This window comes from Suncus etruscus, chromosome 4 (genome assembly GCF_024139225.1).
Source record: "Suncus etruscus isolate mSunEtr1 chromosome 4, mSunEtr1.pri.cur, whole genome shotgun sequence".
NCBI lineage: Eukaryota > Metazoa > Chordata > Mammalia > Eulipotyphla > Soricidae > Suncus > Suncus etruscus.
This window is the reverse complement of record NC_064851.1, coordinates 111305672-111320958: the sequence shown is the minus strand read 5'-3', so window position 1 is coordinate 111320958 and position 15287 is coordinate 111305672. Positions and strand designations below refer to the sequence as shown.

Genomic DNA, 15287 nt, shown 5'->3' with positions numbered 1-15287 from the left:
TTGTGTACACTGCTCTTTACTTGGTAGTAAAATTATTGAATGGTCTTCAGAGCACAAGATAAAACTTGTTAAGATCTGGGCCAGAGCGGTGGCGCAAGCCTTGCCCACACTAGCCTAGGACAGACCACGGTTTGATCCCCCAGCATCCCATATAGTTCCCACAAGCCAGGAGTGATTTCTGAGCGTTAACGGGTGTGGCCCCCAAACAAACAAATAATAAAAAACAAAAAAGCAAACGAACAAAGAACTTGTAAAGTATTACTCTAAACAGAAGACAGTGTTAGCCTCTTCAGTGTCCTTGTTAGTAGTCTAGGCCTGGGCATGATTTTATACAATCAATATACTCCATGCACAATTTCACTCACTCTGCATTGTCTGATATTAACAGTTGAACAAAAAAATCTTTCAATTTTTGTCAGTCTTCACTGTCAATCTCATAGCCTAGAACTACCTCTAAAAATAGACCAGATCACTGATATCTAGAGATGGTATCAGCACATTTAATAGCAAGAATGTTCCAGAAAGTATAAAGCAGGAGAATATGAAGAAAAGATGCCTTCAACAGAATGATGCAGCTGATCAATGATGGGTACAAAAAATGAAAAGGAAGATTGGTAATGTTAATGAGAGAGTTAAAAGGTAAAGACAGGAAATCCTGTTAAGCTATTCTAGTTTCTATTTAGGTTTCCAACATTTTTGTTGTAAAATTGTAACTTGATATTACTGGAAAGAACTTTTAAAAATGCTCCTCATGTTTATCTAATAAAAAAATTGATTTATGATGGTATCTAAGGAAGACACAATCTTCATTATTTTATTAAAAAGTATTACTGCTCAGGAAGAGAACATACAGAATGTTATTAACAAGGTATATCCACAGTCATTATGAAATGCATAAAAATGCATACATCGTCTCATATTTCAGAGAATCTGGCAACTCTTCTTCAGAAACGTTGCAAGCAGAAACATAGTTCAAAGAGGAAAGAAGGTGATAATCTTTCTTTAGAAGAAGTAAATTGTTAGAGTAAAGAAAAATATTTAAGCCTTTTAACTACGGACAAAAAATTTATACACAATTTAAATAGTTTAACTATATTAATTAAAATAAAATTCATGTTAAAATAGAGAATGGAATTTTTTTCAAGTAGGAAAGGATGACCTCTCAAAGACAGATTAACAATAATATTTTTAATATCTAGTTAGTCATCCTAATTTAAAGTGAGACTATATTCTCTCTGAATAAAACTTGTAATAATTTATACTACTATCTCATATATGATCAAAAATGAAAAGGGGACAACTTTGTCAAATAGTTTTAACCTTAAAAAAAAACACAAGACAAAGCTTTGAAAGACTTTTCGTTCCCATATTATAGTCCAGGAGAAGTCTTTCCATTACTTGCTGCTAATTTTTTTCTTTCCTTTTAAGATATGAATTGTGGATCTTTGTATAATCACAGCACAAATATGAAAAGAAGATTGACTCATGGAAACTACTTCTTATGTTCTGGCTATTTACCAGCATAAATACATAGATAAAGTGAAGAAGGATATAAATGGTTTTTTAATTTGTAAATATGTATACAGGTTTCCAAATGCCATAGATTCCTTTAACAGACTTGCCAACACACACACACACACACACACAAACACACACACAAGTTTCTTCTTTGAGGCCAATATTACAAAATGTTTAGTAATTTTCATGATATACAAACAAGATGAGATTGAAAAATTAAAATCTATATCCTGCCTGGAAAATTAATTTAATCATCTATTAATATATATTAATTATCTGTTTATAAAATAAGTGTCCTATGTTTGTTTTTTGTAAATCAAATTTTTCACTTTCAAAATAAAATTTTTATTCCCCCCAAACTAAAATTTTTACCATGAAGAATATATTGACACAGTTATATCTGTTCTGAAAGAGCTGGTGACCTAAGGACTAAATGCTTCTTTCCTCCGGGTACCATGTTCCCATGGAAGAGTTTCAAACTGGCATTTAGACTTTCCTTACTTTAAATGAGTATGCATATTCTTCACTTTGCAAGTAATCAAGATTTAAACATGATTTATTCTATAGATTGAAAAAATGTAGGGAAATGCGTTTTTACAAATTTAATTCTATGTGCTTCATTTTTCAACCTACATTAGCTAATTCTGTTATAATAAAATTTTGATTTTATGTTACTCAAGAGATACTTGGTAATCTAAAAGTACACACTTCACTGCTTATTTTCAAATTATAAATTAATGAAAAAATAATAAGTATTTAAAAGCCACCCAGAAGGCCACTAAAAGAATTTGGGGGGAATCACACTCAGTAGCGCTCAGGGGTTACTTCTGGCTCTGTGCTCAGAAATTGCTCATGGCAGGCTCGGGAGACCATATGGGATCCTGGGAATTGAACCGAAGTCCGTCAAGGGTTGGCTGCATGCAAGGCAAATGCCCTACCACTGTGCTATCTCTCCGACCTCTAACAGAATTTTTTTAATGTTCAGAATATTGGCACAAAGAATACTAGAAACTTTTCAAGTTTAACAGCAATGTTAAAATTAAATTTTTCTCATTGGCTCTCTGTTTCTATGATTAGAACCAGTTCGTTTTTATTAGTTGAAACAAAGCAACAATTGCATTTGGAAAACATGTAATTAATATTTAACTTTGCCATCTTGTACTTTATTTTATTTATAACCAAGTGGTTAAAATTTTAGTAAAGTAAAAAGTTGGACGTATGAATAGAACTTCTATGTAAACTTTAATAACAAAAGCTAAAAATTTCATTAGAAAAAAATTACCCAACAACATAAAAAGTTCAGGCTCATGTCAGAGGACAATTCAAGTATGATCAGTATTTGAAGCATCTAAAACTACAACCTGGCAAATGATAAGTTTTAAGCTTCATAGTAATTATTTATGTCAGAATATATTTCGTTGCTTTCATCATCTATTTCTGTAATGATACTTTGACTTCTGTTAATCCAGGCACTAACACAACAAAGTCGTTTTCTGGTGAGTTGGCCCATATTTCTGGTTAGAAGAAATGGACAAACTAGTCACTTTGAAGCTGCCTCTAAGGGAAACTTAGGCTGTGTTTTTTCTAACTGGGAAACAATCAAAGGGGAATTCATTCAACTCCAAGCGAACACAGAGAAGGTGGCTGCAAACATACCTTGTCCTTGGGGTCCTGCGTAAAATTCTGCCGCTATCCGAGCCGCTTCCTTGCGGTTGCCTTTCACAATATAGAAATGGCTAAGGATGGCCAGACTGATTTTCACAAAAAGCTTAAAACAAAAAAGTGAAAGTATTGTAAAGTAGACATTGGATAACTGCTGAGCAAAGGGCCGGGTTTCTTCAAACACCGACATTGTTGCAGGACAACTTGGCCCGGCCTGGGAGCTCCAAGTCTCAGATTCGCTTGTCTCTGATCCAAGATGCTTTTGAACAGCTGGTCCTCCGTGCAGGAAATATCAGCTGGTAGCAATGCCTCCAGCTTGGGGTATTTATACAGTCCATAAAAGTCCTTGGCACCCTCCTATTGGCCTGCCACTAATCTGGGGAAGTAACTCCACACAGCATGTGCCCTGTTTGCAAAACTCCTGACTTTCCATCCTCAATACAAAGTATCTCTTTCTGAATTTCCAAATCCTGGAGAGAAAAATTGTATAAACAGACCTTTAACATTCACTATCTATGTGATTTTAAACATTTGGAAGACTGTTGATAAGCCTTCTGTTATTCATGTAAATGAAACGCATAGTAGCAAACGAAAATTCAAGTCCAAGTATTCAAACCTTTAAAAGGGTAATATCTGTAGACAATCATCAAATGTCAATGAGTTGATGGCTCAGTGATTACTTCTCAAATTAGTCAATTATGAAGCTTTCAGAAGAAAATTAATAAAGAGGGACCAGAGCCATAGCACAATGGGAAGATCATTTGCCTTACACACAGCTGACCCAGGATCGATCCCGGGGAATCCCATAAGGTCCCTGACTCAGCCAAGAGTGATTCCTGAGTGCAGAGCCAGGAGTAACCCCTGAAGGTAATGCCCTATCCACAAGATCTAGATAAAAGGGTAAAAAACACAAAGTGGGACAATTTCATGAGGAGACTGTATCATAATAGTGTAAGGAAGAGGTACCTTCTCGGGGAGGAGTGTTAGAGGGAGTTAGGGGGAGACAACACATCTGGGACAATTAAAAAGTGAACAGAAATGTTTCACTGAAACAGACCTAAACCAAACAAAATAATAGCCATTTTTAATCTATAATTTTTGTTGACTCTAATCTGATTTATTTCATGAGTGAAACACATCAGCCTGTAGAGGGGTTATTAGAAAAGCTGTATCTTAATAAAATAAAACAAAAGCAAAAATCTAGGAAATTATTTAGAAAAATAAAGTACAGTGGAAATATTTTGTAAGTTAAATAAAAAATGTTTCCAACCACAAAATGATCTGTTCCTCAGACAGATTACTTCTACACTTATTTGATCAGGTTTGGAACCTGTTCGTTTAATAGCTTCCCAATTATTATGCAAAGCTCAAAAAATAAACAATATCACAGATCGAGGCCAGACAGATAATATAGGAAGTAAGAGCCTTGTCAGATATGTAGCCAGCCCTCCAACACTGTATGATCCCCTAACCAGAATTAGGGGGTCACTCATGACAACAAAGCCAGGAATAACACTTGCCAAGTGTGGTCCCAAACCAAAATCAAATTAATGAAAATAACACAGACAAAAGAATACAGAAGGAGAAATTTTAAAAGTGCATCAATGTTGTTTTATCCACCTTGTCTGCCTTTTATGTTGTGTATTTTTGAGTCTTCCCTAACTGGCTACATTTTTTTTAAACGTTATATATCCCCTGTTGAGTTTGATTTACATGAAATATTGCTGAGATATTATTGTAAAACAGTGCTTCAAAGTAAAACCAAACCAAAGCAGGCTTCATCTTCCAAAACTGAGTAAATGGACCCTAGAGACACCCCAAATAAATTAGGTCAGTTCATCAGAATGAAATGACTAATTGCTTCAGGAATATGGATGATATTTTTTAAGGGCTTAGAACTAAATAGAAGACCAAGCAGAAAATTCAATCTACACAAGGTGCCACTCATAGGTGCTTGGAGGAGAAAACCATCTTCAACTGTCGAAAATGGAGTAGCTCAATGTCCTGCACTTTTCCAAGTGTAGAGATGACGTCAGTTGAGAAGTATGGGAAGATTGGCCACCAGTTAAGTTTTGTCTCTGGCACAGTGAGGAGTGACCACACACAGGACACAGGCACGCCCGTGGACAGCTGGGTCATCACAATGTTGTGAGTCACCGCCCTGACTACCACAGCAGCGCTGCCCATCAGAAACACAAGTCCCCTTAGTCAAGCGTGCGGGGCTAAGGTTTCACTCCTTCCTTTTTACCCGTAAGTGCTCTTATAAATAATGAACTACATCAACTCTTGAGGCCTGAATTCTTGGGGGCTGAGAAACACTCTTATTTAAACAGGACTGCTATCACTGGGTCATTCATTTTGAATCCCTCTTAGTTAGCAGGTAAAGAATACTGTGGCACAATGTTTGGAATTTTATGTCAAGAGGTCAACTGTTGTGTGAATAAGATTTTTGACTCATAACTCTACTTTCTATACTGATTGTCCAGTAGCAATGCTCCTGGCACCTCTAATGTGGTTAATCTTTACATACAATTTAAGATCAAATAAAGTAACTCAAAGTAAGTGGATAAACCAAATATAAACTAGATGCTATATATTTCATATTATAGATCTACAAAATGATATCAATAAGTTTATTAATATTTTAAAAACATAAGATAGTGAGATAGATGCATTGCCTTAAATGGCATCTAAATAGATAGAGGCCTTGCCTTACATGCACCTAAAACAGGTTTGAGTCCTGGTCCCCAAACCTCCTCCAGAAGTCATCTCAGCTCAGTGTCCAAAGTAAATCTGGAGCAGACCTGGGCAGGGCCCCCCAAACAAACAAAAAAACACCTCATGAAATAGTCCTGTGTATCTATTTTCTTTGTCCTTGGCACTTAAATATTACTTATTCTTGGCATTTTGAAGCTGGTGAGTGCCTACATTCTGGGGCTGCGGGATCGCTCTGCCCTGCTGTGCCTTTGTTCACTCTGAGGACTGTCAACAAGAGACAGCAGAAGAGCTTTGCTTCACTTCGCTTTGCGGCTGCGCACTCTTTCTAATTAATGAACCCCACCACAACTGACTCAGGAAAAACCACACTACAAGCGTGACAATGGGGAAACCTCACAGGCAAACACCATCCATAGAGAATGAAGATGAAAGCTTGGTTGACCTAATAAGTTCCAACCACCTGATTAACCTCTCAGATAAGGAGTTTAGAATAGAAATATGGAATATGTTTGTAGAACTCAAAAAGAGCATAGATCAATCTGAAGAGAACACAAAGACAGAAATCAGAAAACTCCAAACTGAAATAACAGATCTGAAAAATACGGTTGCTCAACTAAAAACCGCAATGGATAGCCTCACCAACAGGATATCAGCAGCTGAGGAGAGAATCGGAGTACTGGAAGATGTGATGCAGAAAAGCTCAACACAACAGAAGAAATTGGAAAAGAACCTTAAGACAAACGAATAGGCAATGGAAAAAGTACTCAAGGCATGCAAACAGATGAAAATAGAAGTCTTTGATAAACTCAACAGAAACAACATAAGAATCATTGGAGTCCCAGAAACCCAGGAAGGAGATCTCCAAGAAGAATCAACTGTCAAAAACATCATCAAAGAGATACTCCCAGAGTTAAAGACTACATGCAATCAAATCCTGCATGCCCGAAGAATACCAGCTAAAAGAGACCCAAAGAAAAAACACCCCAAGACATATCCTCATTGCAATGACAAATCCCATAGATAGGGATAGAATACTGAAAACAGCAAGATCAAAAATGAAAATTACACTCAAAGAAGCATCCCTAAGACTTACAGCAGACATATCACAAGAAACTCTCAAGGCCAGAAGACAGTGGTGGGATATTTTGACAAGACTGGATGAAATGAATGCCTCACTGAGAATACTGCACCCAGCTCAACTCACGTTCAAGTTTGGAGGAAGAATACACAGCTTCATGGATAAACAACAGCTCAGAAACTTCACAGATGATAAACCAGCCTTAAAGGAAAAACTGACAGGTCTACTCTAAGACAAGAGAGACCAACAAACACAGCAAACTTATCTACAAAGATGACATTAAATCCTATGATAATCATCTCCCTCAATGTCAATGGACTAAATTCACCAATTAAAAGACACAGAGTGGCAAAATGGGTCAAAAAGATGAAATCAACCTTCTGCTTCCTACAAGAAACACATTTGAATAGTCAGAACAAACATAGACTCAAAATCAAAGGCTGGAAGAAAATTATCCAAGCAAACAACACCCTCAGAAAAGCTGGGGTGGCCATATTAATATCAGATGACACCAACTTTATACTCAGAAAAGTGGTAAGGGACAAAGATGGACACTATGTACTAATCAAGGGATATGTGCAACAGGAAGAAATCAGACTATTAAACATATATGCACCCAATGAGAGACCAGCAAATTATCTAATACAATTACTGACAAATCTGAAAGAAGAAATCAATAATAACACAATTATTGTGGGAGTCTTCAACACAGCCCTATCAACACTTGATAGGTCAACCAGACTGAAACCTAACAAAAACATACTAGCCTTGAAAAGAGTTATGGAAGAAAGAGGACTAGTAGATATATACAGGACACTCCATCCCCAAAAAACTGGATACACATTCTTTTCCAATGTACATGGGTCATTCTCCAGAATAGACTACATGCTGTCACATAAAACATACCTCCATAAAATCAAGAGGATAGAAATCTTGCAGGCTACCTTTGCTGACCACAAATCTCTGAAATTAGATGTGAACTACAAAGCCACACAGAAGAAAAACTTTAACAACTGGAAATTAAACACCCTGCTACTGAACAACCGGTCGGTCCGAGATGAAATCAAAAAGGAAATCAAAACTTTCCTGGAAACAAATTATAATGAAGACACAAACTGCCAGAATCCATGGGACACAGCAAAAGCAGTCCTGAGAGGAAAATTGATAGCTCTACAAGCACACATCAGGAAGTAAGAAGGAGCATACCTGAATAACTTAATGGTGCAGCTTAAAAAATTAGAAAATGACCAACAAAAGGAACCAAAAATAGGGAGACAAAAGGAAATAACAAAGCTGAAAGCAGAACTCAATGATGTGGAAAACCAAAAAGCAATCTGAAAGATCAACGAAAGCAGAAGCTGGTTTTTTGAAAAAATAAACAAGATTGATAAACCATTGGCAAAGCTCACAAAGAAAGGGAGAGAGAGAAATCTGATAACCCGTATTAGAAATGAAAAGGGGGAGATCACGACAGAAATTGCAGAGATCCAAAGAGTAATCAGAGACTACTTTGAGAAACTTTATGCTACAAAACATGAGAACCTAGAAGAAATGGAAAAATTCTTGGACAATTATAACCTTCCACATTTAAGTAAGGAGGATGTAGCATATCTAAACACCCCCATCACTACTGAGGAAATTGAAACTGTAATCAAACATCTGCCCCCCCAAAAAAAACCAGGCCCAGATGGTTTTCCTAATGAATTTTTTCAAATCTTTCAAGAGGAGCTACTACCAATCCTAGCCAAGCTCTTCCATGAAATTGAAAAAACGAGAACACTCCCAAACAGCTTTTATGAAGCCAAGATCACCTTGATACCAAAACCAGACAGAGACGCTGCCAAAAAAGAAAATTACAGACCAATATCCCTGATGAATGCTGATGCAAAGATCTTCAACAAAATCCTGGCAAATAGGATCCAATGCATTATCAAGAAGATCATACACTTTGACCAAGTAGGTTTCATCCCAGGAATGCAAGGATGGTTTAACATCTGTAAATCTATTAACATCATACACAACATCAACAACAAGAAAAATAAAAATCACATGATCATATCAATAGATGCAGAGAAAGCATTTGATAAGGTCCAACATCCATTCTTGATCAAAACTCTCAGCAAGATGGTACTGGAAGGAACCTTTCTCAATCAGTTGAAGCCATCTACCACAAGCCAATGGCAAATATTATCCTCAATGGAGAAAAACTAAAAGCCTTTCCTCTAAATTTTGGTACAAGACAAGGCTGTCTGCTCTCACCACTCCTCTTCAACATAGTACTGAAAGTTCTTGCTATAGCGATCAGGCAAGAAAAAAATATCAAGGGAATCCAGATAGGAAAGTAAGAAGTCAAGCTCTCATTGTTTGCAGATGACATGATACTCTACTTAGAAAACCCTAAAGACTCTACCAAAAAGCTTCTAGAAACAATAGATTCATATAACAAGGTGGCAAGCTACAAAATCAACCTACAGAAATCAATGGCCTTTTTATACACCAATAATGATAGGGAAGAGATGGAAGTCAGGAAGGCAATCCCATTCACAATAGTGCCACACAAACTCAAATATCTTGGAGTCAACTTGACCAAAGACGTGAAGGACCAATACAAATAAAACTATAAAGCCCTGCTCCAAGAAATAAGAGAGGACGCACGGAAATGGAGACACTTACCCTGCTCATGGTTTGGCAGGATTAACATCATTCAAATGGCAATACTCCCCCAAAGCATTATACAGATTTAATGCGATCCCCTTAAAAATACCCATGACATTCTTCAAAGAAGTGGATCAAACACTTATGAAGTTCATCTGGAACAATAAACATCCTCGAATAGCTAAAGCACTTCTAGGGAAAAGGAAAATGGGAGACATTACTTTCCCCAACTTTAAACTGTACTACAAAGCAATAGTTATCAAAACAGCATGGTATTGGAATAAAGACAGACCCTCAGATCAATGGAATAGGCTTGAGTTTTCAGAGAACATTCCCCAGACATACAATTACCTAATTTTTGACAAAGGAGCAAGAAATCCTAAGTGGAGCAGGGAAAACCTCTTCAGCAAGTGGTGCTGGCAGAACTGGTTAGCCACTTGAAAAAAAAAAAAGCGAGCATAGACCCCCATGTACGAAGGTAAAATCCAAATGGATTAAAGACCTTGATATCAGATCGGATACCATAAGGTATATAAAACAACACGTCGGTAAAACACTCCATGACATTGAGACAAAAGACATCTTCAAGGAGGAAACTGCACTTTTCAAACAAGTGGAAGCAGAGATTAACAGATGGGAATACATTAATCTGAGAAGCTTCTGCACCTCAAAATAAATAGTGCCCAGGATACAAGAGTCACCCACTGAGTGGGAGAAACTATTCACCCAACACCCTTCAGATAAGGGGCTAATATCCAAAATATACAGGGCACTGACAGAACTTTACAAGAGAAAAACATCTAATCCTATCAAAAAATGGGGAGAAGAAATGAACAGACACTTGGATAAAAAAAGAAATACAAATGGCCAAAAGGCACATGAAAAAATGCTCCTCGTTACTAATCATCAGGGAGATGCAAATCAAAACAACTATGAGGTACCACCGCACACCGCAGAGATTGGCGCACATCACAAAGAATGAGAACAATCAGTGCTGGCAGGGATGTGGAGAGAAAGGAACTCTTATCCACTGCTGGTGGGAATGCCGTCTAGTACAGCCTCTATGGAAAGCGATATGGAGGTTCCTTCAAAATCTGGAAATTGAGCTCCATTTGACCCAGCTATTCCACTCCTAGGGATATACCCTAAGAACACAAGAATACAATACAAAAACCCCTTCCTCACACCTATATTTATTGCAGCACTATTCACAATAGCCAGGCTCTGGAAACAACCAAGATGCCCTTGAACAGACGAATGGCTAAAGAAACTGTGGTACATATACACAATGGAATATTATGCAGCTGTCAGGAGAGATGAAGTCATGAAACTTTCCTATACATGGATGTACATGGAATCTATCATGCTGAGTGAAATAAGTCAGAAGGAGAGATAGAGACACAGAATAGTCTCACTCATCTATGGGTTTTAAGAAAAATAAAAGTCATTTTTGTAACAATCCTCAGAGACAATGAGAGGAGGGCTGGAACACCAGCTCACTCCATGAAGCTCACCACAAAGACTGGTGAGTACAGCTATAGAAATAACTACACAGAGAACTACCATAATCGAGTGAATGAATGAGGGAACTGGAAAGCCTGTCTGGATTACAGGTGGGGGTGGCGTGGGATGGAGGGAGATTTGGGACATTGGTGGCAGGAATATTGCACTGGTGAAGGGGGAGGTTCTTTACATGACTGAAACCTAATCACAATCATTTATGTAATCAAGATATTCAAATAAAGAGAAAAAATATTACTTATTCTTGGGGCCAGAGATTAGTACAGAGGGTAGGGTTCTTGCCTTGCATGTAGCTTACTTGGGTTATAACCCATATGGTTTCTCAATCCTGCCAGTTGTGATTCCTGAGTGCAAATCCAAGAGTACACCCTGAGCACCACCAGGTGTGGCCCCAAAACAACTAAACAAAAATAACTGATTCTTTCTTTAAGTGGTTTCTTGAGGAAGTATTTTTATGATTTACCATGTTGAAAGATGATTAATCCTAACTTTAGGATCATTCAAACCAAAATGTAACCTTGAACTCAACAACAGGTTACTAGAATGAGTCATGTGAGAGTGTTTAAAAGTAAAGGAAAGGGTTTAAAAGTAAAGTGTGAGTTCTGCATAATTCTACTTAGGACCCTAAGTGGATCCTAGGATCACTTTAGTAGGATGAGTGCAATCTCTGTTTTATAATGAGAAAAGGTGGTCTGGTCCGTAGAGTTTTAGTGACCTGTTTATTATGGCTATAGCACTGTATTACATAGCTGTGACTCAAAATACACACATCAGTTACTGCTCCTATCTTCATCACTTAGCACTTATAATTTGAATGAGCAACTGTGATTTATGCATATTTGAAATAGTCACATACATAGTGAAGAGATACATATAAAATTATTTTTAATCAGGTTCCAAAATTAGTATCTAAATTAGTAAGGTAGTTTATACTCAATCCACTGATTAAGCATGATAAAAATTTGTATGTATTCAATTCATGGATATTGAGGAAAAGAGGAAGATTCATAACCAGGCTAAGACTTTTGGTTGATTCAAAGCTAAGGTGTCAAATGTTTATAATCGGATCTTATAAAAACAAAACAAAACAATGGAGAAAAAGATTATAGGGGCCAAAGAATAAGGTGATCAAGGGTTACTATATTAACAATACTGAGTAATCAAGTTAGGAACAATGGAGGCCAGAGAGATAATACAGTGATTCATACACTTGCCTTGCAAGTGGCTCATCAGGGCTCAAATTTCAGCACCCCATGTAGTCCCCTGAGAGTGCCAGGATTGATTCCTGAATGCAGAGCTAAGAGTAGGCTAAGAGTAAGCACTTCAGGGTATGCTCCACAAAAAAATAAAGAAATTAAAATTAAAAGGACATATGAGTGAAAACTAAAAGGATATGATGAAGACTAGGTCAGTAGATGTGACCTGCAACTCTTTTTAATGAGCTGACGGAGTAGGGATACCATCATTATTAAGGGGGTGCTCCAAAAGCAGCTTTCAAAGAAAACTAAAGGGCTCTTGAGCTTTTTACTCTTCTTTGCTTCCAAGTATGGTTTATGCTTCTCTCCATCACACCTGCCTGCTCCAGGGACAATTCCTGAGGCTGCCAATCTTCCTTCTCCATTCAAGTCTCCTTCCTGTTCACTCTTTTCCTTGGTAATCCAAGTACTACATTAATTTGTCGTCTTATTTCTGTTGTTGCATTTCTGGGACTACTTTCTGTGGTATTGTATGGCTTTTGCCTGGGGTCAAGTGAGCTTTTCAATTCTCCTAGATAGAAGGAAGAATCTCACTACTCAAGACAATAGGAGCTAAATATTGTTTTGTCTTAGCTGTAGTAGTGAGCCAAGTTGTTAAGCTGAAATGGCAGTGGGTCATCATAAATATTGCCTGCTTCTAGTACTATCTGTTGGATAAATATTACCATGAGTGATTTTATGTATATAAGAAGAATAAATCACTTACAACATCTATTTCCTTAAAACAACAGAAATAGTAGTCTTTCTTCTTTGGTAGAAATACAAGAGCTATAATTGACTTTATCTATTTACCTTTCTAATAGTCAAAAACTCAAAGCCACAGGGATGCATTTTCTAGTGAAAGGTGGTGGAGAATCAGCACAATGGCAGACATCTTACAGCTTCCAACAAGGCCTATTGGGCTGCCCTATACACAGTGAATCCAAACTTAGAAATAACTTTTTGCAAATAAATCTGGAGGTCAATAAAGGTTGGCAAAAAAGAAAGAAGGGTAAGGGGCTGGCGAGGTGGCACTAGAGGTAAGGTGTCTTCCTTGTAAGCGCTAGCCAAGGAAAGACAGCGGTTCAATTCCCCAGAGTCCCATATGGTCCCCCCAAACCAGGGGCAATTTCTGAGCCCTTAGCCAGGAGTAACCCCTGAACATCAAATGGGTGTGGCTCAAAAAACAAAAAAAATAAAAAAGGGGGGGGATGCAAATTTCTATTAGCAAGAGAACCATGATCCCTGATGCACTTGAAACATAATAATCACTTAAAAAAAATTTTTTTTGGTTTTTGGGTCACACCCGGCAGTGCTCAGGGGTTACTCCTGGCTGTCTGCTCAGAAATAGCTCCTGGCAGGCACGGGGGACCATATGGGACACCGGGATTCGAACCAACCACCTTTGGTCCTGGATCGGCTGCTTGCAAGGCAAACATCGCTGTGCTATTTCTCTGGGCCCACTTAAAAATATTTTTATTGGTTCGAATCCCGGTGTCCCGTTTTTATATGACAGCATGGCATGCTTTGCCATGAGTCTGGTTGGGTCCTTAACACCCCACCCAGGTTTCTGAGCACTGCCACAGATAAATCTTCCCTTAGGAGGCCCTTATCTCTGATGGTTGTGAGCCCCTTAAATTTCATACAATCTCAACGAATAAAATAAAGGAATGTGAAGCTGTTAGATGTTAAAAGAGACTCTGTGGATTTATGTGTTTACAGCACACAAAATTAGGAATCAACACTTAAATGATTATACATTAAGCCAACATTTTTTTTTATTTAAGCCAACATTTCTAAAGGAGAAGCAATAAATAATTTTAGCTCTGTTTCCACTCAGTAGGATCTATTCAATTAGCTTATTTGTACTTGCCCAAAATCTATATGCATGGAAATAGATAATTCACCAAGGTGAGCAAAGCATTGTGTCAGAACCTTTAATATACATTTAGGTATAGAGACATGAAGCATCTGCCCTAAATAATACAGTTATAAAGGAACAGAAATCCGAGGGACTGAGATTCCTCTGTTTCTTTGATTACTATTAAAGAATAAACTTTCACAGAGATTAGAATCATCATTATTATTCATGTTGCTGATTTAAGAGTTTGAAAGAGAACTAATTTATTTTGTTTGTATTATTTAAGAGTAAATTCTTTTTTTTTTTTTTTTTTTTTTTGGCTTTTGGGTCACACCCGGCAGTGCTCAGGGGTTATTCCTGGCTCCAGGCTTAGAAATTGCTCCTGGCAGGCACAGGGGACCATATGGGGTGCCGGGATTCGAACCGTTGACCTCCTGCATGAAAGGCAAATGCCTTACCTCCATGCTATCTCTCCGGCCCCAAGAGTAAATTCTTGCTTTTGACTTCATATCATATTTTGAGTAAAAAGGAACAAAAAGCCATCTTTGTCAACTGTAAGGTGTTTGCCTTGCACGTGGTCAACACAGGACTGACCCTGGTTCAAATCCCGTCACCTCATATGGTCCCCTGAGTCTGCCAGGAGTGACTTCTGAGTGTAGAGCCAGAAGTAGCCAACCCCTGAGCACCACCAGGTGTGACCCAAACCCCCCAAAAAAGAAATAATAAAATATCTATATCAACAAAAGTTCAATTACCTTTGACTTTACCTAGAATCTTTGGGAAAAAAATATTTTCTCCAGTATTCACAAGCATCTTAGTTAATATTAAGTGGCATCAAACATTGCATAACAGCACACAACTCTACTCCTGGGACCAATAAAAAAGCCCTAGTCTAGGGTGTGAGCTACGACCTGCATAACAACTATGATCCCTAGTTCCAGAGGTCTGTCTGAGACTATTGCAATGGAAGGGGACCTCTGGAAACATAACGGAAGATGCTATCCCAGGCCCATCCTAGGATCAGCGCAAAGACCAGGAC

General features: G+C 37.8%; 1 protein-coding gene across 1 annotated transcript in view; it reads right to left on the bottom strand.

Annotated features, from left to right (window-relative positions):
• Positions 1-3370, bottom strand: part of ASB5 (ankyrin repeat and SOCS box containing 5) — a 53086-nt gene extending 49716 nt beyond the window's left edge. Inside the window, exon 1 of the mRNA XM_049771305.1 lies at positions 3175-3370. Coding sequence (XP_049627262.1) covers positions 3175-3370 — 196 coding nt within the window. The remainder of the gene's footprint in view (positions 1-3174) is intronic.
• Between the last annotated feature and the right edge of the window lie 11917 nt (positions 3371-15287).